At 27.1% G+C, this 24,844-nt stretch overlaps 1 protein-coding gene across 1 annotated transcript; it reads right to left on the minus strand.

Annotated features, from left to right (window-relative positions):
- Positions 1–1,542: 1,542 nt before the first annotated feature.
- On the minus strand, positions 1,543–24,844 carry LOC129607056 (chitinase-like protein Idgf4). The gene is made up of 3 exons (XM_055517756.1): positions 24,561–24,844; positions 2,779–3,339; positions 1,543–2,342 (listed from the first exon to the last, which is right to left on the minus strand). Exons 1-3 carry the CDS (start codon positions 24,685–24,687, stop codon positions 1,696–1,698), a joined length of 1,335 nt encoding a protein of 444 aa, XP_055373731.1. The 5' UTR covers positions 24,688–24,844; the 3' UTR covers positions 1,543–1,695.

Genomic DNA, 24,844 nt, shown 5'->3' on the forward strand with positions numbered 1-24,844 from the left:
AATAGGAAAGGTCAAGAAGAACAAACTAAAAAAACTAGTAAATTTATAACTGCAATTTTTCTTTATCGATATTTATTTTTTATTTTAATTTTTTTTACAAAGAGAGAAGATTAGAAAAATCTGCATCTCAGAATCAGTTACCTCGTAAGAAGATGCGTAGAACTACAAAAAGGAAAAATAAAAAACCAGTAACCAAAAAAACATGTAAGTTTTCAATGAAATTTTTCTTCATTGCTTTTAAATCTTGAGTAAAGATTTCTTAAAGTAGTCTTTGAAAAACTTTTTTATCATTGCAAAACAGTTGTAAAATCAATTGAAAAAAGTAGTTTTGAAATTATAAAAAACCTTTTATAAATGTTAATATTTTATTTTTTTTCCTTGCATTTGTTAGTGGTAAAAGAACATAGAATAAGTAATATTCACGAGGACGAATCCCAAGCAAGTTCTAATCGCAACGAAGAACATGAACAATCACACTACGATAGACAATGGTATGAAAGAGAAGAGCAGGAGAGGGGAAGAGAAGAGCAGGAGGAGGGAAGAGAAGAGCAGGAGAGGGGAAGAGAAGAGCAGGAGTGGGGAAGAGAAGAGCAGGAGAGGGGAAGAGAAGAGCAGGAGAGGGGAAGAGAAGAGCAGGAGAGGGGAAGAGAAGAGCAGGAGAGGGGAAGAGAAGAGCAGGAGTGGGGAAGAGAAGAACAGGAGAGGGGAAGAGAGGAGCAGGAGTGGGGAAGAGAAGAGCAGGAGAGGGAAAGAGAAGAGCAGGATTGGTGGAGATATAGGAGAAATGCGAATCGATTTATCGTTGTAGTGCCAGGCGGTAAGACACATTAAAGATAAGAAAAATCAAAAATAACTTATTAACAAAAAATAATATTATTTAGCTATTATGTATGAGTTTGTAAACCAGCGTTTTTCGAGCTCTACTTTTGTGCCGTCACCAGAGCAACCCTATTTTTGCAACTTTGGTCGTAATGAATAGATGAAAATCAAAAATGATTTTTGCAATATTAAAATGCCGCATTAAAGCTTTTTCAAAAAGCCATTTTGAATCACAGTTAAATAAGAATAATATACAATCGAATAATTTACTACCAGTATACAAATGAATTTATAGGTGCTGAATGAATTCTAGATGTGATCCCAGCTATTTTTATTTTATATTTTACTTTTGTTAATTTTTTATAATTTAATTAAAAAGATTTTGATTTCGTATAATCTTAATAGAGCACAAGTGCAATATGAACCTAAAGAACAATAACACAAACTTTTTTAATTCAATTTGTGAAAAATATTCGAAATCAAAATATTTACTACCAGTATACTAATGAATTTATAGGTGCTGAATGAATTCCAAATGTGATCCCAGTTACTTTTATTTTATATTTTACTTTTGTTAATTTTTCTTAATTTAGTTAAAAAGATTTTGATTTCGTATATTCTTAATAGAGCACAAGTGCAATATGAACCTAAAGAACAATAACAAAAACTTTTTTAATTCAATTCAAAATATTTAACTCAAAATTCGAAATCAAAATATTTGCATGAATTAAAAAATATTTTTCGAATACTTTATTTTTTTTTACGAAATAACATTTAACTTTTCATTAAAATTTCAATATAAAGAAAAAAAAAGTTTTTTATTTAATTTTTTTTTCTGAAAATATCGAATTACTTCTATCATCTATATTTTGTTTTTTACAATCTAAATTTTGCTGCTCTCAATATTGGAAATTTGTCACCACTACAACTTCCACGAAAATCATCATATGATAAATCGAATAATGCTAAACCACCTAAACCTTTTGCACGTACATAACCAGCTTTATTGCCAGCTGTATCTGGGTCTTCATAACCAATCCATAAACCATATTTACCATCATCATCAGCTACACGATATGCATAGCTACCAAAACGTTTTGTTGGATCACCAACTTTACGTACTGGTGCATCTTCACCTTTTAAATGTGCATTAGATGGATTTGGTAATTTTGAGCATACTTCTGGCCAACTATATAAACCAGACGTATGTGACTGTAAACCAGGTGGTGCCTCATGTTCTGTATCTGCTACCGGTGGATGACCAGTTAAACCAGAATCACTTGTCATTTGCCAGACACGTCCATATGTTGGTACACCAACGTTTATTTTAGTTGCAGGACAATGTAAACCTAACCAATATTGTACTTGAAAATTAACATTATGTTCTGGATGACGATCATTTAATTCATATAATGGTGCTGGATAATCAGCTTCCTTTGGATAACGTAATGGTGTATGAAAATCAAATGCAGCTAAATTTACAAAATCAATATTATTTATCAGAGCTGGTACATCATAAAATACTGGAAAAGAAAGAAAAAAAACTGTTTAATTTTTCTTGTTAACATTCTTTCAGTTTTGAAATTAACGTTGTTTAGGAGTTTGGTTGCCGACTTGTTAAACAATATTAGTAATCCAGTTATTTTATAAATTATAATTACAATTTCTAGATCAAACCCGTTATTTGGAAATTGCAGTAATAGTATACATACATATATATGTATTGACACGCAGTTCAAAAATAACAGCATCAATACCAAAGGGCGCTTCAAATGAGTGATATTGTAATTTAAAGTCATAGTAATTAAAATTATCTCTTTTATTCTGGAGTTGAAGTTGGAATTCAATTTCGGTTTTGTGAATAAACAAAATATTAAACAAAGCATAAAGAAGATATTATAGAGTTTGTGCGAGATAAGATATTAAAACTAATTAGGAGAGAAAAAGAAAACAACTTACACGATGAATTAACATTTGGTAAAACAGTTAACGATAAAATGTAACCTTCATGACGGAATGCATTTTTTAATTCTCTTACTAATGCAACGAATTCTTCTTTATGTTCTTCAGCTTTTTCATCTAATATTGCATCACCAGTAAAAATTTTCTTAAAACCTTTCCATAGTTTACCAATTGATGAGTGCTTTTTTTTTGGTTTATTTGGTGGAAATTGCCATGATAAATCTAAACCATCAAAATCATATGTTTTTACCAATGTGTGTGCGCTATTTATAAATGATATTCTAGCAGCACTACTCTCTAATAATGTTAAATATTTGTTTGTATCTTCTTCAGTAGGATCCTGAAAACCGCCGACACTCAATAAAAATTTAACAGCTGGATATTTACGTTTCAATGACGTTATAACACGAAAATGTCCTTTACCTTGATCTAAATCTAAATTAGGATTTAATGATTCTAATTTATTTGTTTCAGCATTAATTCCAACCCATCCATATACTAAATGGGTACAAAATTGTAAAGCTGGTTCAAGATCATTAATGATTAATTTTCCTAAACCTATAAAATAAAAAAAAAACAAAAATCAAATAAAATTAGTGAAAAAATTTTAAATAAATATTTTTAGATGTATTTAGAAATATTTTTAGAATATTTTTAGAATTACTGAAATATTTATTAATACAATTTCCCTGAAGTTTGGTACCTTAATGTTAGCAATACTCCATCTGTTCTACCAAAATGCAGATGTTATATACATTCAGCTTATTCTTCAATATAATTTTAACCGCTGAAAAAAGTTCATTACAAAACAGTTTCCATTTTGGTAAATACAAAATTTAAAAAAATTATTTCCTATTAGTACAAAATTAAAGCGTTATAAACAAAACGGTAAATTTTTCAATGACCTTCGAACATTCATTCATGTGAGTTATAATTGCTTATTAAAATAAGAATGATATCCGCTTTTTTCAATTTAATCATCCTTTCTTTCAGTTTTTATACTTTAAAATAGTGATAAAATTTATTTTAAAAGAAATCATATCAATTAATACACTTGTGCACAAAAATTCTTATATTTTACTCCAAAGTTAACACAAAAAAAAAATCCAAATAAAAAAAAACTAAGTAAGAGAATATCAATTGAATATTAATATTTAAAAAATGGACGACGAGGTCAATGATAATACAAAAAAAAAATAAGTTAATGCATAAAGCCAAAATAAAATAATGCTGACAGAGATCAATTATAGAATGTATAGGATAGGCAAAAATAATCAAAAAAAAAAACATCGTATGATTCAAAAAAAAATATTCGTATATCCCTTATTCGTAGGGAAAATATCATTCAAATATTTCAACAAACGATAAATTTAGAAATTTAATTTTTGTATAAATTTAGTACGATTAAAATTATTTATTTGGAATATTATAATTATTTCGCCGGATTTAGGTATCTCGAAATTATTACTTATCTACTTGGAAATCGCAACAATGTACGATATTAATGCCCGACTCAGCTTGTAAGTTATAATTGAACTGTGTAGTATATAATAACTGAATTGCGTAGTAATACAGTTTAATTGCAATTTTGAACTTACCAGCTTCAAGCTACATAATCTATAAACTGTATAATAAACATAAAGGCCTTTTCATAAACACAGTATATCGCGATATATAGCGAGAACTGTGCTAAATTTGTGTTCATAAATAAATGTTGCTAATCAAGCTTGTTCATAAACATTTTTAATCTATCACAAAAATATTTAAATTATCATGACTAGTGCAGTTAAATCAGCTGTAGTTTTTTTTTTACTAGCTTTGCAGTTTGGTTTAAAATTTTTAATTGCTATATTGTTAAATTTTGTTTTAATTGTTAAATATAAGAAAATTTCTTTAGGTTTCAGTTTTCTTTTTTTGTTTTTCTTCATTTTTAATTTTCCTGAAATAGAATTTTCCACTATTTGGCCGAAATGAATAATTTTTATTTTGCTAACGACATTTTTTGTTCATGAACACTACTGAAAATTCAAAATAGAAAAAGTTTTTATACAACTATCAAAAATATATTGCGTATGTATTACTTCTTTACGTAAAAAAAAAGAAAAAAATAATAAAAAATATGACACGATCAGTGGCATTCAAAGAAAAAACCAGCAACGAAGCCAAAAATTCGTAATATTTCGTAAAAAAAATTGAGTATTGGGACTTGTTAGATATAAAGACATTAATTCAACTAATAATGTGAATCGTTGAATTGTGTAGAAATAGAGAGAGTCAGCTAAAGGAAGGAAGGTGTAGAGGGCCCTTTTAAACATCATAAATCACACAAACCACAAGATCAACCTTTTTCAAATTTTTAATTAGAAAAAATTAAAACTTAATCTTTTCTACTTCTTACATATTGCTTACTAAAACCAAAGTATATATACTAATAAGTAGTACGACTCTCCGTTTACATCACACTAATGCCATCACTCACCAATATTTGTATACAAAAAATTCCCTTAGCTAAAAGAGTTAAGCAATATATCTTCATATTCTCATTTTTATACACATAAGAATTTTTGGGAGAAGGAAAGAGTACGCAATAGATTTTTTAAATAGTTGTGAAAAAAAATATTTTTTTTATAATAATGGGTAAACATTATTTGAAGTGTTTGGGATGTAATTTTGTGAGAGAGGAGAAAAAGCCGACACGAAAATTTCATTTGTTGCCAAAAGATGTGTAGAGGTAAATATGTACTTTTGAAAATATTTTAAAACACAGTTTTTTCAATTTGTAATTGAAATGCATTCCTTCAATTTTCGTGGATAATTTAAAGAATTTAGAAAATACATACTTTTATAAAACTTTTTATGATATTTATACAGAAAAAAATTTAGAATGTGAAATATATGAACACTTAAAAAATAATTTCAACTATGAATGTTGTGAGAAGTCCGACAAAACATACTATTAAACTGTATATTAGAATTAGAATTTACTACATAATAAAAAGTTTTGATAAAACTATAAAATAATTTGATATAAAACAAAAAAATTTTAGTGTTAAGCATTTGTAATTAATAATTATTAATAAATAAAATAAATAAATTAACTTTAAATTTTTTATTTTTATTTCAATCTTAATAAATTTAAAACATATTTCCCATGAATCGGTAATAATTATATTTCATAAAGTATTAATCAGTATTTCTATGTCACTACCTGATACTGTGTATCTACTGTAACAAGTATATGCATGTGTACATTCATACATGAAATTTCAGACTCTTTTCATAAATTTCTTCTCTTTAACATTCGAATTTTTTACCTAACTTTAATAAAATGAAAAATAAATTTTGTTATTATCAAAATAAAAATAACAAAACTTTTACCTAACTTAATTTAATTTTATTTCAGTTCAATGTTTTTGTTACACTCGTTTGTTTGCAATATTTTGTTTCTTTCTTGCTTACACAACTCTTATTACCATCTATTTCTAAATAAAAATGGAATATTTTAAGAATTTGGAAGCAAGATGCAAATGAAAAATAACGGAATGGAACGAGTCGAACTACTTATTAGTAGATATACTTTGACTAAAACATTAAAAAATTGATTTAAAAAAACCCTTCCAGGCTCAGTTAATTTTTTTAAAGTTTCAATACGTAAATGCTAAACTACAAGAAAAAAAAAATTTGCTACTTTTTCGAATCATTAAGTTGATTTTTGTGTATTTTTTCAAATTTGTACATTTGATATTAACAAAATTAAAAATAAATTATATACATATATGTCTCCCACAGTGCATACTTTTTATCAAAGTATATCTATCTAAGAAGTATTTTGAGAAGTAGTGATGCTCAAAATATTTCACTTTTATTAAGAAATAGATGGTAATGAGAGTTGTGTAGGCAAGAGAGAAGCAAAATATTGCAAACAAACGAGTATATCGAAAACATCGAACTGAACTAAAATTAAGTTAGGCAAAAATTTTGTTATTTTTACTTTTATAACAAAAAAATTTATTTTTCATTTCATAACATTTAGGTAAAAACATTCGAACATTCTACGAAAATAAAATGACAAGACCCATCAAGGAGATGGCTAGAGGCTTGCATCCTTCGAACCAACCTGAAGGTATTAAAAATGAGCTAAAAGAGAGGGGCTTTAAAGTTATTGGAGTCATTAATAAAATTGGAAAGCAGAATGAAGAAAACAAGATCACTATGGTCCGACTTCCCTTCTTCATGTTAATCTTTAAAAATTCGGAGGACATAAATAAAATTTACAAAATTGATGTACTTCAGCACATGAGGATTAAAATTGAGTCACTAAGGAGAGACAATTTAGTTCCTCAGTGCAGAAGGTGTCAGAGATATGTCACAGATTTTACCAGCGTCTGGCTCAATGTGTCAAGTGTGCTGGTCCTCATTTAACGATAAGTTGTAGTAAGCAAAAAATCGATGCTCCAAAGTGTGCAAATTGCTCACTGGCAAATCCTGCGAATAACAGGGGTTGTATAGTCTTCAAAGGAAATTACAAAAAAGAAAAAATAACATTACAAAACAGAAAACTCCAAAAATCTCAAAAAGAGCTACACTGAGTAAAAGAGTGCAGGGAATACAATATGCCCAAGTGGCGAGGGGTGAAACATATAACCAAAACAAAGAACTAAGAGACCTACCACTAATATAATGCAAATGATGTAAAATATGATAAAATATAAAAACTATGAACGAAATCTCATTGAGATTGAATAGATTAGAAGACAAGCACGATAATGATTATGTTTGTACGTCAAAAAGAATAAAAAATAATGGACGAAGATAAAATAAGGATTTCGACGTGGAACGCAAATGGCGTTTTTAATAAAAAACGTATGTCAGAAATATTTCTAAGGACCTAAAATATTGATACATGTTTAGTAACAGAGACGCATTTCACCAAATCGGGAAGCTTTGAATCTCTTTCAATCTATATTAAAGAAAATTTGATGGTTGGTCTAAGGGGACTAGTATCAGAATATAAGGAGGAGGTTTTTGTGGTAAAACACATAACTAACTATAGGTTGCCAGGGAATGGCACGTTAGTAGCATTCATGCCTTTCCCCGTCCTTTGATGAAAAAAAAATTATTATAAAAATATATATGTAAATTTATTATAAAAATCTTATATCTATGTAAATTTATGCCAATAATAATAACAATAATGAATTTAAAGTTCTTGAGAAAAACTCTTGAGTAAAATACATGAAAGTGAACAAAAAGAAAGATTAAATTAAAGCGAATGAAATATGTAATGATGATTGACCATATTAAGATACACACATAAAATCATAACTGGAGCAATTATATTATTACAACCACAATAATGATATCTTCTGAATCTAGGGACATTTACAAGATTACGATTATTGAGTCTGAGATTGTACGCATTAGTATATCTAAAAGTTAAATAACCAGATCTAAGTTAATTAGAGTTAGAGTTTTATTATTTATTTATATTTTAAGATTTTCAAAAATAAATAAATTCCTTAAGGTTTTATTTGCATGTGCACCACTGCGAACAACTGCATAATTCAGTGTAGAGTGGAATAAAACACAATAAATAGAAGTAGCAATCTTTTCGGAACCAAATTAACAAACATCATAAAGTTGCCTAATGAGTTGACCAATCAAACCTACAATCAATCAGTACTCCCAAATTTTTAAATGAAGATGCAAGTTCTATCTTAAAACAACTACTATCACAATTCACGCTATTATCGAACAAACTCTAAGTACCATTATGACAAAAACGATATTTATTACAATAAGGACCAGGGTATTTTAGTTCAAATGCATCGGTTGACGGAAAATAAATATCGAAATTAATAAACTTAATTTTATTACTAATAACTAGCTTATACCTTGCGAACCACTTCCTTAACAAATTCAAGTCAGAATTCCTACTAACAATCAAGTCAAACTGACTAATACAAGAGTAAGAAAAAGCTGCATCAACGGTAAAAATCGTAGGAACAGTAACAAATTTTTGCTTAAACAAGGAGTTTATAAATATTAAGAAAAGTGTCAGGAATAGAACCGGTCCCTGAGGAACATCACAGTTAATATTTAAATACGAACTAAACTTTCCGTCAATGTTCACACCATCTTTCGGTTCGAAAGATACGACTGAAAAAAATTATACATTAAGTCTCGAAAACTTGCGTTGTATAACTTATCGAATAAAATATTGTGATCTACCATTTCAAATGTTTTCGTAATTGCAATGCATAAAGCAGATGCTACTAAACCATTATTTAAGGGCGGTATATCTGCCCTTCAAGAAGCCAAATTGATTACAATTAAAAGCGTCGTTTGCGGTCAGTTAAATTAACATTCTATGCTTTACAGTCTTCTCAAGTATTTTGGAAAATATTCATAACAATGAAATTTGTCTATGATTATTTGCATCATGGCAATCACCCCTCTTGAAGAGCGGAATAAGTTCTGCAACCTTCAAACTATCCGGAAAACAACCAGACAAAACATATCTATTAAAAATATCACCCAACATATCAATTAACTGCAATAACGCCTTTTTCAAAACATGCGAAGAGATACGATCGAACAGAACTGAATAAGAGTTTTTTACATTTTTAATGATTTTATGCAATTCAAGACTCGAAATATATTCAAAAAAGAAACTCGAAGACTCTATGGGACAACCTCAGGATCAGATGATCTATTATTAGAATCAATATTTTTAATTTATTCACTGTGATTATTAACCATATTTAGAATATCGATAAGCAGCTGTCATTCCATTTCCCCCAATGTAAATTAAATTTATCACAAAAATAGTTTATCTTGCATGTAATCAACTCTTTTTTAATTATTTTAGGAAACTTATTTACCACAACTTCTAGACCAGCATTTAGTAACTCTAGTAGATTCATTATAACATCAGACAAAACCCCAAAAGAAGACATTAAGGATTTATAATCGCAAGATAATCTAGATTATCTTAATATAAATGATTAATATAATGATTAATATAAATAAAACGTTTTTTGAATTTATACTTTTTAACAATTCAGAGAATTCCAACAGAAAATTTTTAATTGTATGACCATGTAATTTGTAAACGCAAACAACACAGAAAGGGATATTTTCAATTTTAAAAATCAATCTCAAGATATTAACTCTTACTAAGTTGAAAGAAAAAACTTTATCTAAAACTAAATCAACCCTTACAAATACTATAGAACCACCTGCCCCATAATTGTTACAAACAGAATGAACTGAATAATTTTCAATCATAATTATTAACTTCATTATCGTATATCCGTTTTGCAGTCAATAATATAATGTCCAGGTGGCCTACTACGTAGCGCTACTTTCGCTAAACGATTCTCGCATTTTAAATTTTGACACTATGTAAATCGAATATCGCAAATTTGCGTATGCGAAAGTAGCAAAAGTGGTACAACAGAATGCTACGTTCGCATACTTTCATTCACTTGCCATTTTGTATACGAATCTTATTGCGAAAATCTAAGATTTTGAAAAAACTAAACAATGTAAGTGTTATATTTATTTTGTTTTATTAAATTAAAAAATCCTAGTATTTCAAATTTAATACAATTAACTAAATTTTTGTAATTGATAATTATAGGTCAAAATAAAATACAAAACCATTCCGGTTTAAGAAAATAACAAAATAGCATTAATTTTATGCTAACTAACCAAATCGTATCAAAATTTAATAAAGTAGAATCAAAATCGTCACCAATATTATCATCAATATCAAAACTAAAACTTGAATTTGAACAAAATAAATGTATGTATATCAAAAGAGAACAAAAATAAAATTAAGAATTTAAAAATTAAAAATCAAAGAAAAGATAAAAACAAAGTAGAAACAAAAAAAAATCAAAATAACTATTAAGCAATATTATTTAAATCGAGCACTTTAAAGACACATTGAACAAAACAACAGAGGAAAGTCAAGAAGATGAAAATATAATATATACTGCTGAACCCCTAATAGACACACCATCAATGAGTGACGTAAAAAACGCAATAAATAAGCTAAAACACAACAAGGCGCCAGGCGAAGACGCAATAACAGCTGAGCTGTTATGTAAAGGAGGTGAACATTTATTTAAGAAATTACATAATCTAATATGTAATGTATGGTTACAAGAGACTATACCTGAAAAATGGCGCATTAGTATTTTAAGACCATTACACAAAAAAGGGGATAAAACTGAGTGCAATAATTACAGAGGTATTATGCTATTGAATGCTGCATACAAGGTGCTATCTAATATACTGTATGAGAAAATTAGACCTTACTACGAAGAAATTATAGGCGAATATCAGTGTGGGTTCAGAAATCAGAGGTCGACTGTTGATCAAATTTATCTATTAAAACAAAATATGGAAAAATGTTACGAATTTGGTCAAGATCTACATATACTATTTATTGATTTTCAACAGGCCTTTGAAGGTGTAAATAGAAACAAAATTGTACAATCACTATTAGGACTTGGTATACCCAGAAAATTAGCAAATCTTACTATGGCAACGATGGTTGGGTCAAAAGCGAAGGTAATGATACAGAATTCGGTGTCAGATAATTTTGAAATTCAATCAGGAGTACGACAGGGTGATGCATTATCAGCTATGCTATTTAACATAGTATTGGAAAAGGCTATAGGAGAAATGGATGGGGGTGGAAATATTTTTACAAAGTCCCATCAAATAATTGCATACGCTGATGATATAGCAATCATATCAAAAAATTACAGGACTCTAGTTGAAACATTCGTGACACTAGAGAAAAAATGCAAAAAATTCGGACTAATAATAAATGAAAAGAAAACAAAGTACCTAAAAATATCGAAACAAGAACACAGAAGATCCGCCCAAAATATCACCATCAACGAACACAATTTTGAGGGTGTTACACATTTCACTTACTTGGGAGTATTAATAAAAAATGACAACAGTATGCACTCAAGCATACAAGACAGAATAACAGCAGGAAATAGAAGCTACTTTGCAAATAAGAAATTATTACAATCGAAATTACTTACAAGACAAACGAAACTTATAATATATAAAACCATTATACGATCAATTGTCACCTATGGATGTGAGTGCTGGACACTTACTGTTAGAGACGAAAATAACCTACGTATATTTGAAAGGAAAATACTCCGTAAAATATTTGGTGCAAAAAGACTAGATAATGGCGAATACCAAAGAAGAACAAATGAAGAATTAAATAATATAATGAAAGACGAAGATATTGTAAGATTTGTAAAAGCACAACGATTAAGATGGGCAGGTCATTTAATACGTATGAATGAAAATCGAGCGCAAATTAAAATATTCAAAGCAAGACCATTACATAACCGCGCTAGAGGCAGACCGAGAGTAAGGTGGAAAGATAATATTGAAAATGATACCAGAAAAATGGGTGTACAAAACTGGCAACATTGTGCACAAGATCGAGTTGTCTGGAGAAATATTGTGAAGAAGGCTAAAGCTCACACCGAGCTGTAACGCTAAATGATGATGATGTTTTAAATCGTTACCTTTAATTACATAAGGCAAATCACCTTCTTGCTTTTTCAAATAAATACAGGACTTTTTAACCATAAAAACTAATTTTTTTCCTTTTTAATATTTTTATAAATAATTTCCTCATAAACTCAGTAACAGAATGATTAATATAAATAAAACTTTTTTTGTGAATCTCACTAAATTTACTCGCATCAATTCTTCTAATATTTTTTATTTTATTCATTACTCTATATTTGATTTCAATATTATTAAGGAACTTTTTTCTTTTTAATATAACAATCAACAACATCACTTTCACCAATACTTTCATCAACCCCAACATTTAATACCTGCAATACTTTCTCCAAAACATTATTGCTGTTGGCTTCAGGAATTTCAACTTCACGAATAATAATTTAAAATTAAATAGCTAAACATCGTTCTCGGGCTTTTAAGTTGACATAGTAAAAACGCAGCTCGAGTTCCGAGCAGATTTTAGGTCAAGTACTCAAGCCGCACGACGAAATTTATAAAGAAAAAAATGCGTATTACCGAAACGTGTGTAAAATGAAATGTAAAAATAAAAATTCTACGAGTAATATATATGTATATAAATAAATTACAAATTTTAAAATTTTGTTTTAATATTATTTGTCTTTTTAAAATTTTTTTTATTATTTTTTAAAATTATATAATGTACATATAAATTAGAATTATTTTTTATTTACTTTAACACTCATTTTTTTTTAATGTTTTTTTCAATGCATAAGGCAGATACTAATTACAAATCTTCATTTTTATAATAATATACATTTTTATAATTTTCATTTTTAAAACCATTTTTGCCACCTTATGCTGGAGCGAATTACAGAAATGGTTTTGTGCGCCTTTAACATGCTTAACATTTTTCCCCATACTTTATATATGAAAACGAGAAAAAAAATAGAGTTGACCTTGTCAACTCTGTGATACCCGTACGAATTTGTTATCCTATGTGCGAATAACTAATGTGCCATAACTAACTATGGGGCAGACTATGACTTTAAGTTGCCGTATTACCATATTACGAGTAATTTATGCAAAATTTCAGTACTATGTGATTTTCAAAATACTGGTTGTGCCAAACTACTATTGAAGTTGTATGGCAGCTACCAGAAAGAGCCAAGAAATTTTAGCGAATTTTATCAAGCACATCGGCCCTACTAATATATTCACTTGAGTGAAATCTCAATGTCACAGCTTTTATAGTTTCTGAGATATAGCCAAATAACTTTTGAAGTTGTATGGCAGGTACCAGAAGGAGCCAAGTAATTTCAACGACTTTTATGAGACACATTGGCCCTACTAATATATTCGTTTGTGTGAAATTTCAATACCATAGCTTTAATAGTTTCTGAAATATAGTCAAATAACTTTTGAAGTTGTATGGCAGGTACCAGAAGGAGCCAAGTAATTTCAACGACTTTTATGACACACATTGGCCCTACTAATATATTCGTTTGTGTGAAATTTCAATACCACAACTTTTATAGTTTCTGAGATATAGCCAAATAAATTTTGAAGTTGTATGGCAGCTACCCGAACCGGTACCCCGATCACGTCCAATTTAAATAGGGTTCTGGCACTTACTACAATAAATCATTTGTGAAAATTTGGTGAACTTAGCTCAATTAGTTTTTTAGTTATCGTTGGGACGGACGGACGGACAGACGGACGGACAGACAAAGCTAAATCAACTCAGAATTTGACGCTGATCAAAAACATACACTTGAGTCTATATCTAACGCCGTTATTTCTTAACGTTACAAACGGTAAGGCAAATTTAGTATACCCTTCGAACATACGTTCGTACGGGTATAAAAATGGTTTAGTGCACCTCTTAAAATACAACGTTATAAAAAACCAGTAAACATCTATTGCGTACTCTGTTCCTCTTCCAAAAATTCGTATATGTATGAATATGAAAATTGGAAGGTATAATTTTTAACACTTTAATTTTTTATATACAAATATTGGTGAGTGATTGCATTAGTGTGATGCAAACGGAAAATCGAACTACTTCTTTGAAAGATATACTTTGCTTTTTACATTATCACATATATATCTATATATTTTTCATGGGATTACTATATTAATTAAATTAATATGCTTTATAATTCATAAAAATTGTTGCATATGCGTATTTTTTATATTAAAGTCTATATAATCTCATTTTTGGTATGTATGTGATTTTAGTTATATTAGGAAATATATTCCCATTGTTAGTAAGTCTAATTTACTGATTTAATTAAACTACCGTATCAGGTACTTTTAAAGCTTATACAAGTTTCTTTTTAATAGGTATTTGTATTATGTTCGTTCTTATATACGGAACAACTTGGAACCACGCATTTTTTATAATGGTTATAAAATTACAAAAGCATTTTAATAATAATTAAAATAATAATTAAAATAATTAAAACCTAAAATCCAATAATTAAAAATTTAAATTTTAATTTAACGTAAAATCTGAGAAAATTTTCATTAATTTTATTTTAAATCTTGTATTATAGACTAAAAATGTACCAAAAAATTGTTTTTATTCAGTGTAATGTCGAAATATTACGAATTTTTGGCTTCGTTGCTGGTTTTTTCTTTAAATGCCACTGATCGTGTCATATTTTTTATTATTTTTTTCTTTTTTTTTAAGTAAAAAAGTAATGTCTTTATATCTAACAAGTCCCAATACTCAATTTTTTTTACGAAATGTTACGAATTTTTGGCCTCGTTGTTGGTTTTTTCTTTAAATGCCACTGATCGTGTCATATTTTTTATTATTTTTTTCTTTTTTTTACGTAAAAAAGAGATTAATACTTTAAAAAATCTCAGGATATTATACACATTTTTTAAAAAGCTTCCCATTTAAATTCTATTGCACGAAAAAGAAAGAAAGGTAGGAGGAAAGAAAAAATGAAAAAAAATTTCAAATTCATATTTCAGTATGGTTTCAAATGTTAATGAGGAAGGATGTATGATTTTTTATGCACATTTTGTATTTCCCAATAAGGTAAGTTGAGTAGTGTCGGCTAACAAAAATGTTATTAAAAGTAATAAAAGGTTGACACATTTCAACAATTTGAATTATCTCATTTCGATTATTTATACGTTACTTATAAAATTGTTTCAAATAATTTCAGTTAGTTTTTAAATTATTAAAAATAAATATGTATGTACCTACTTCCAATAAATTTTTTTTTAAATAATTATTTTAAAACTATTTCAAACATGTTTTGAAATTTTGCTGTGCTCTTTTTTCATATTTTATTACCAGGTAAACAAGAGCAATCTATTTATAAAATGTCCCTGCATGTGTATGTATGACCTATCTTAATTCTAAACGGAAAGAATTTTAAAATACCTGAACAAAAATTTTAAAATACCTGTTATTTTACAGTCGGAATTTTCGAGTCATTTGGTAAAATACCATTTATTTCAAAAATAGAAAAATATTCAAATCCGGTCATAAAAATATATGATTGTTTTTTCCAAACATTTTAAATATTTTTTTTTCTTAGGTAATTGATATAAATGATAGTAAGTTTTTAATATTTTTTCAAATAAAAATAGAGGTAAAATTTTGAAGTTTATATAAAATTTGTATTTAACAGTTAATATTTGATTGTATTTTAGATATTATTTTCTAATTCCCTCTTCAAATTTTTTCTTTACTATGTATTTATATCAATATTTAAGAATTATCTTTCATTAATTATATTTTCAACTTGACACCACAGGTACTTCCCATATCTTGCGTTAACATACCCTATGAGAAAAAAAAGCTGTTCACTTAAAAATAATGAAATGCTTTCAGTAACAAATAAAACGTTGAAGGCGAAGGTTGTAACAAAAATGTTAGTAAAAGTAATATAGGTTGACACATTTCAACAATTTGAATTATCTCATTTCGGTTATTTATACGTTACTTATAAAATTGTTTCAAATAATTTCAGTTAGTTTTTAAGTTATTAAAAATAAATATGTATGTACCTACTTCCAATCAATTTTTTTTTTAAATAATTATTTAAAAACTATTTCAAACATGTTATATTGAGTGCTTCAAAAATTTTGTTGTGCACTTCTTTCATATTTTATTAGCAGGTAAACAAGAGCAATCTATTTATAAAATTGCCCTGCCTGAGTATGAGTCTTAATAGTAAACGCAAACGGACAAAAATTTACATCAGTACCTACTACCTGTCATTTTACAATCTGAGTTTTTGAGTCATTTGCTACTCGTAAGATAATATTATTTCAAAAATAAAAAAAAATATTGGAATCCGGTCATAAAATATATTATTGTCTTTTCCAAAACCTATTTAATATTTTTTTACTTAGGTAAAAAATTTTCTCACAAATAGAGGTAAAATTTAGAAGTGTATATAAAATTTGTATTTAAAACATAATATTTGATTGTATTTTAGATATTATTCGTGCTTTCAAGTTTCTCTCTGAGCATTGGGACTTGTTAGATATAAAGACATTATTCATTGTATTAAAATTTTTACTCTTAATTCTCTGATAATTTTTACTCTCAGATGCTTTGCCTGACGCCATTAAAAAAAAATACGGAAAAAACTCAAAAATAAATAAGTTTAATCAAAATTATAGTTAAGATTTCGAGTTGAAATTTGAATTATGGATATGGTGCTCAGAAAATTCCAACTTTTATTTTAATAGAAAAATTGTTAGGTTTTAGCCAATCTTTGTCATAGAAAAGTTGAAATTCAAATCGGTAAAAATCATAATTAAAATTAAAATAAAAAAAAAGATTGTAGAAACACAGGCCTGGACCCTAAATCTGGATTCATTGGTACGTCGTTTTTAAGCGGAGCTATTTATAGTCCAACTATTTTTTCTCTTGATTGTTCATTGATTCGTCTAAAAAAAGTTGAAAGTTTTTTTTTTGTAATGATGCATTTATTTCTTTTTTGACAAGAATTATATGTAATTGTAATAGTGCAGTATATGTAAATTTGACGTTTTAAAAAAACCTCCCCACTAAAGTTTAAGTTGATTCATCTTTTCGAGAGAGAGAAAAAAAGCTGTACTAAAAATAAAGAGAATGTCAAAAAACCAAATTTTCATGTAAAATACATCAGCTCGTCGTTTAATTGACGAACCAATGAATCCAGCTTAACAGAGGATGACATTTCATAGCTTATGAATTTACAAATCTTCTTATGGAAGCTAAGAGGGCCCTTTTTATCATCAAAAATCTCCCACAAGATCTACTTTTTCTAAATTTTTAGTTAGAAAACACTAAAATTCAATCTTTTCTGCTTTCCTAGTGCTTACATTCTTGCAATTTTTTGTTTATTAAAAAGTTGATTTAAAAAAACTTTCCAGGCTCTGTTCATTTTTTTAAGAATTCAATAAATGCTACGCTACAAGAAAAGGGAAATTGTGTAAAATAATTTTTTTCCTTTTTTCAAACTTGAGAATATATATACATATTTGATATTACCAAGTTTGCTAATTATATATGATATATCTTCTACAATGCAAACTTCTTATATAATCACATATATAGATATTTATAAATTTTTCATGTGTACGTTATGGTTCATATTAATTAAATTAATATGTTTCATAATTCATAAAAATTATTGCATACTATGTGTATTTTTATATTAAAAGCCCATATAATTCTTTTTAGGTATGTATGCGATTTTAGTTATATTAGGAAATATTTTCACATTGTTACTAAGTCTAATTGACTAATTTATCAAACTACCAAATCAGGAACTTTAAAATTTATATACAAGTTTTTTTATAATATGTATTTTTAATTTGTTCGTTTTTATACAGGCGATAACTTGAAACAATGCATACTTTATAATAATTATAAAAGAACTATCATAATTATAAAACTTATTCTAGACCAAGCCTTCTTAAACTATGGGTTGAGATCCCAAATAAAGTTGCTTAAAAAAATCAGCATTAAAATTAAAAAATTAAAAAAGGGGTCGCGAAAAGTTTTAATATTGAATATTTAAATATACAAAAAAAATATACTAATTTCAACTGGAAACAAAAACATTTTTTTTTTCATTCTGTAATTTTTTAACATACCGTGTATTTGTATTGCAAACATGTACACAAACAAATGTTAGAAACGTCAATAACAATGACTTCAAAAATCGCGCGAATATGTGCAGCGACCCAATGATTCAGTAGTAGTTTAGTATTGTTGCTTTGCTAGTTGTGTCAATGGTCATGCTCCATTGGCACGAGATTTTAGGCTCTTAATTTATTTGGTTTTTTATTTATTATAAATTGAACGATCACAACTTGTCTCTTCAAGGGAAAAATTGCGATATATTTACTTTGAATGATAAAATTGAAAGGTTTGTTAAAATTTCAAAAAGAAGAGTGGAAAACAATTTGTTCGAAATGTTTGCCAATGTCGACAATTTCGTAATAGAAAAAAATAATTGCAAAAACTTTATTGCAAAAATTACTACAAATCATTTAAAAACATTAGAAACACAGTTTCGCACATATTTTTTATTAAATATCGATTTCCAAAAACTTGCTTGGATAGAAAAGCCATTTTCAATTGACTTAAGCGAGATTGATCATTAAAGCTCAAGAAGAGTTTGCTGAACTTTCGAGTGATTCAAATTTAAAACCAGAATTTTCAAGCAAAAAATTTATTGAATTTTGGATCGGAGCAAAATAGAATTCCCCACAATCGCTGACATGGTATTAAAAATTCTTTTGCTATTCAATACCATATATTTATGTGTAGTTACATTTTCAACTTTAACACAGATTAAACCGAGATTTGATTTGTTGTAAAAAAACAGGCACATCCAGGACATTAAAATTTTTCATTTAATCCTATTTTAATACGGAATTCCCTATCATTTATGATATTTTGTGTAACTTTATATTCTACGTTCCTAAATGAATTACATATTTTCATATGTATGTTATATTATTATTTAATAAATAAATAGAAAATATTTATCTTTTTTTTATTTTTATCTACAGGAAATTCGCAATCATATTTATGAGTTGGGAAATGGGTTTGAAATTCCCAACAATTTTGTGAATTGGGTTGACTCTTATCTTTCTGGAAGGAAGTACGGGTTCCTTTTTCATTTATCGGTGCCGTCCCCGCTTGTCACTAGTTCTGGAGCTCCCCAGGGCAATCACCTACGTCCATTGCACTTCATCATCGCTGTTAATGACGTAGCGTACGTTTTGAATTGCAATGGAGTGTTAATTTATGCTGATGATATGAAAATTTTCAAGAGGAATCGTACTGTAAATGACGCAGTTTCTCTTCAGAGTGATCTGGATAACTTTTGCAGGTAGTGCACTAGCAACAACTGGAAAATCAACGTTAACAAGTGCGCGCTAATGTGTTATTCTAGGCAAGGACAGCCAATAATATCAAATTATGCGTTAAATGGTCAAGTTATTAGTAGGTTTTATTCAATTATGGACTTAGGGGTTTGCTTCGATAATAAACTATCATTTGCCAACCGCTAAAACTATGTGGTTGGCAAAGTAAGCTCTATGTTGGGATTTATTAAACGCTGGTCAAAGGTCCCTATAAAAAAAAGTCCCTATATTTGTCTCTGGTTCGTCCCCATCTTGAATATGCCTCACAAGTTTGGTCGCCTTTTTACAATATTCATATTAATGGGATTGAATCGGTTCAGAAGAATTTTTTGCGATTTGCGCTTCCTCACCTTCCATGGAAGGATCCTATTTTTCTTCCTCCTTATGAGGAAAGGCTCGAATTGATTGCCTTACCCACTTTAAGTGAAAGATGTGATATTCATTTTTCAACTTATGAAACCTGATTTGATCTCTCCCGATATTTTTAATAAGATCGTCATGATATATTAGGTCTGGTTCTCCTAATTTTTTTATAATTCCGTTTCATAGAACTAATTATAGGAAAAACGAACCTGTCAGTAGAATGTTGAGCCTGTGTAATAAGTTCAAGAACATACTTGATTTCAATTTAACAAAGGACACTATAAAAAAAAAACTAAATATGTAAATTAATATATAAGGTAAGTGTAGCTAATACTGACAGTGGCGGTAATACTGACATATATGAGGTTTTTTATAATTATTAAGAGATTTTCTCTATTCAACATATATATATATTTTTATTTCTAGATTAATTCAATTTATCGCAATACTTCCTTTTATTTAGTTTTGAAATAACTCCAAAATATTGAACATAAATCAGTTTTGTTTCCATAGACATAGCAATGGTGGGTTGAATTGGAGAATTTCTTATACTTTTTGCTTAATTTTTCCGATTTTGTTTTTATTGCTTTTTGACTTATTTGAGGGTTAAAAATATATGTATTTATATTAAATTAAATATTTTGATTATTTTTTATCTTATTTTATAAGTAATTCGGAGTAAAAACATTAAATAAATAAGAATTTTAACAAATAATTTCTATCAGTATTAGAAACATCTAAAATTCGACCATGCTTCTATTACTGACATATGTGTCAGTAATACGTCAAAAATCCGTATTTTTATAAATTACGTCATTTTTAAAATATTTAAATTTTTATTTTCGTATTTATTTAATTAAAATCGAATTTGAATTTTCTTTTTAATGTCCGAATTCTGACACTAAGAATTTACTACAGGTTCGGAGTATTTTACCTTTAAAAACTGGTGTCAGTAATACGATCTAAAGAGGGTCAATATTATGTACAAAATTATGTCAGTATAAAGTTTTAATTTTGATATTCATTTTAATTAATTAAAATACTTTCTTTATACTTTAAAATTGTTTAAACTATTTCTGTCGAATGAAAATCGATTACATTTGTGAAAACCTATATCTGACTACGACCTTTTTACCTTTTTAATAGTGATATTCGTCTAATAAATTGTGTGTCAATATTGTATACAATACTGTCAATAAAACAGTACAATTCGCTTTCTAAAAAATGCTTTAAAATTACTGTAAACGTTAACGTCATAACAGTTATCACAACAGAAATAGTTCTCTTTAAATAAGAAAAGTAGTCCTTTTTAATAACCCAAAATGTTGTTCCAAAAATTAAGAATGGGTTGCTCTCGTTACGTACTTAATACATAAATAGTCAAATTTGTTAAAGCAAAAAGCAGCTTTAGAATAGGCTTATTATAGGTTAAAGCGAAAAACAGCTTTAGAATATATTGATATGATTTCTTATAATTTCGTGTGATATGGTACATCATATTTTAGGTATTATTTATAAGAATACATTTGTAGCAAATATTACTTACAATACTTTATAAAACATTATGTCATTTAGAATTAGATTTTCATAAATTTCTTTTAAAAATTTTTATTTATTCATTGTTGCATATTAAGACTACTAGTAAAAGTACATTCTACAGCAATAATAAATTCAAATCAGCTGAATTTCACATGTTTTTACCTTTAATTCAATAAAAAATATATTTTTTATTTTTGTTTGAATTATATTTTGATTTATTTTTAATTTTTTTTTAAATAAGATGAAATATCCGTAGAAATCTAAATTATTATTCCATTTTTATTGAATATTATCATTTTAACCGTTTTAACCATTATTCATATATAGAATATAGATTACAGCATATGAAATTACATTGTCAGTATTAGGAACACAAACTGTCAGTAATAGACACAAACATTTGCGGTTATGTCAATATTAGGAACATTTTTGCTTTTCATTTTTAATCGAAAAATTATGAATTAAAAAATATTTTGATTAAATAATTTTATAAAAAACATTATTCTCAATTATCCAAATTATTCAAAAAATCGGAAACACGATCATTTATTGTATCCCACATATAAAATATCTCACGCCAAAGTTGAATTTGTTGCGAAGTATGTCAGTAATGGGGACACTTACCTTATATATTATATTGTGATATGCTTGAGCTAAGTATGTAAAATAAAATAAAATAAAATAAATTAGGTCGCGAATAGGAAAAGTTTAAAAAGCCATGTTCTATACTAAAAAATATAGCACAAATTTTTTTATACTCAGTGTATTATCATTTTTTATACTCAATTCTCTTAGATATCTTGCGGTTCAAAAACTTGAAAATATATTTAATCAAAATTATAGTTAAAATTTTCAGTTGAAATATGAATTTTTGGTATTTGCTCAGCAAACTTCAAATTTTATTTTAGTTTTCTTTATTTATTCGTCATTCCGTCTAAAATATAAATGCAGTTTTAACAAATACATTCACAAAAAATTCAGGGTCGTATAAAAAACTCCTTGACTAGTAAATACCGTATTATTTATTAGTCAAGGAAGTCAAGGAATCTTTATATGTATTAAAGTTCTAAAAAAAATGCATACGTCACAAATTTGACATACACCATGATATCAAAATTGTAATATTTATTAATACAAAATTTAGTATTTAATTAGAATTTTAAAGTTGAATTGTATATTAATTATGGTATTACTGCAATTTTGAAATCAGGAATATTCTATATCGATGCGAATATATGTATTGAATATGAGTCGTGAAGCAGGTCAATTTAAATTTTTACATTAGAGATATGGACTTTTTTAAAAAGAAGAATAAGTAAAAAATACATTACATTACATTATTAGGATTTTGTCATTTGGAATTACATGCTATATATAATGAGAGATACGATATCTTCTAATAGGACAATTCGAGTTAGGACATGATATAAATTTGAACCATTTTTATTTAGCTTGTGACATTTTTCCTGATACAACATTAAAAATTTTTTAATTTTTTCTTTGACATTTTACTCATTTTTGAATAAAAATTTATACCGAATTTAGTTATACAGCAAGTCTAAAGCATATACTTCAATAATGGATTTCTTCCAGTTAAAAACACTAACACAGTAGTTAAAAATACGAATTGAAGTAATATTATTACATACATATCAACTTAATCAGATTTGATTTTCCATTTATATTTGCACCCATACAATTTTTTGCTTGAAATTGATCAAATCCTTCAAATTATTTGCCACCTCATGCGACACACCCTATATATGCATGTAACAAATAACGCATTTATATTATATACACCCTGAGATTGGGTTGTAATAACACTGTATTAATGCGGAATTAGTTTATGAGTGCAAATTGCTGTGTCGATGCGGCATTATTACAATTTCGATGTCAGAGATAATCGTTCACCTAATATATAGTGTAAACTTAATTTATTCAGCAATGGAATTTATATCGAAATATATAATCAAAATATAATATATTAATTCATATTTAATTTGTTGTAATAATTACATATATGTAATTTCAATACCTAATTATACCGTATAAAAATTTTTCATGTTATTTAAAACTCATGCATCTTTAATATACATATGTACGGTTTATTTTAAAAGAAATCGAAGTCCACTTGCAATTTCAAAATTCTGCCAATATGATTATGTCAATATAATTAAAATTGAAATTTAGGTTGTCAGATAAGTAAATAAGTATTCTATATAAAGCAAATAACCACTTTAAAACCAGATGGAACATAACATTTCATTTTTGATTGAAATGTGCACTTAAGTCACTGCCAAAATAAATCATTCATATTATTCATATAAAATTTTTCCCGAATTAAATTACTTTAATATTTTATAATTTTATTTAATATATTTGATCCCCCCAGTCTAACAAACGATTTTTGCTGAACCAAGGAATCTTCTCTGAAATTATTTTCAACTTTGTGCGAAACACTCTATATATACACTCTTTATATATTATTTACTTTATATATTATTTCGAATACTTTTAATTTATATTCAATTATTTAATTTATATTAAGAATTTCGAAAATTTTTAATTTCAAATTTAACAATAAATAAATAAAAAAATTGTTGTAAAAAACGAATTTAAAATCTATAAAATATAATCAAAATATTTCATGTTAAAATGCTATTAAAAACTTTAAAAAATATAATAAAAATACATTTGAAATAAACAATTTAAGACAGATTAAAAAATTTACAAAGTTTAAATATTTAAAAGAAAAGTGTTATAAGGCGATTTTACAATATGACACTGCGAATTCCGGCATTAAATTCAAAATATTGTTATAATAAAAAAAAATAAAAAAACAAAATTTAATTTAAATATTTTTAATTGATATTTAAAATTCAAGAGAAACCTTTTATGAGTTTATATAATTTTTTTTCTAAAGTAGGTATGTAGTTAGTTACCTTCTCGTATAAAACTAGTTGAATTGTAATAGCAAACCATTTTACTGCCACCGGGAACATTTTGGCAATTAACTAATGTAAAAAGCAGTATAAAAACTGGTAAAATGTGAAATTTTAGAAATTTCATGTTTTTTTTTAAATTTTAACTCGCGATTTTTCACACATCAAAAATTTAAACAATAATTTTTTTTGTTCTTTTATTTTTGATCTTTTTCGTACTGCTTTCGATCACCTTTTACACTAAACTAAAATAATATGAAAAATCAAGAAGAGTTTTTGAGAGT

This window comes from Condylostylus longicornis, unplaced genomic scaffold (genome assembly GCF_029603195.1).
Source record: "Condylostylus longicornis isolate FDR11 unplaced genomic scaffold, ASM2960319v2 ptg000003l, whole genome shotgun sequence".
Lineage (NCBI taxonomy): Eukaryota > Metazoa > Arthropoda > Insecta > Diptera > Dolichopodidae > Condylostylus > Condylostylus longicornis.

What these genes read in the sequence shown, in the direction of transcription:
- LOC129607056 (XM_055517756.1), bottom strand. Translation starts at nt 24,687, where the DNA reads ATGAAATTTCTAAAATTTCACATTTTACCAGTTTTTATACTGCTTTTT. An exon ending in AACTAGTTTTATACGAGAAG is followed by an intron (nt 3,340 to 24,560) that starts GTAACTAACTAC and finishes TTTATTTTATAG; the next exon opens with GTTTAGGAAAATTAATCATT. An exon ending in ACCAAATGTTAATTCATCGT is followed by an intron (nt 2,343 to 2,778) that starts GTAAGTTGTTTT and finishes TTTCTTTTCCAG; the next exon opens with TATTTTATGATGTACCAGCT.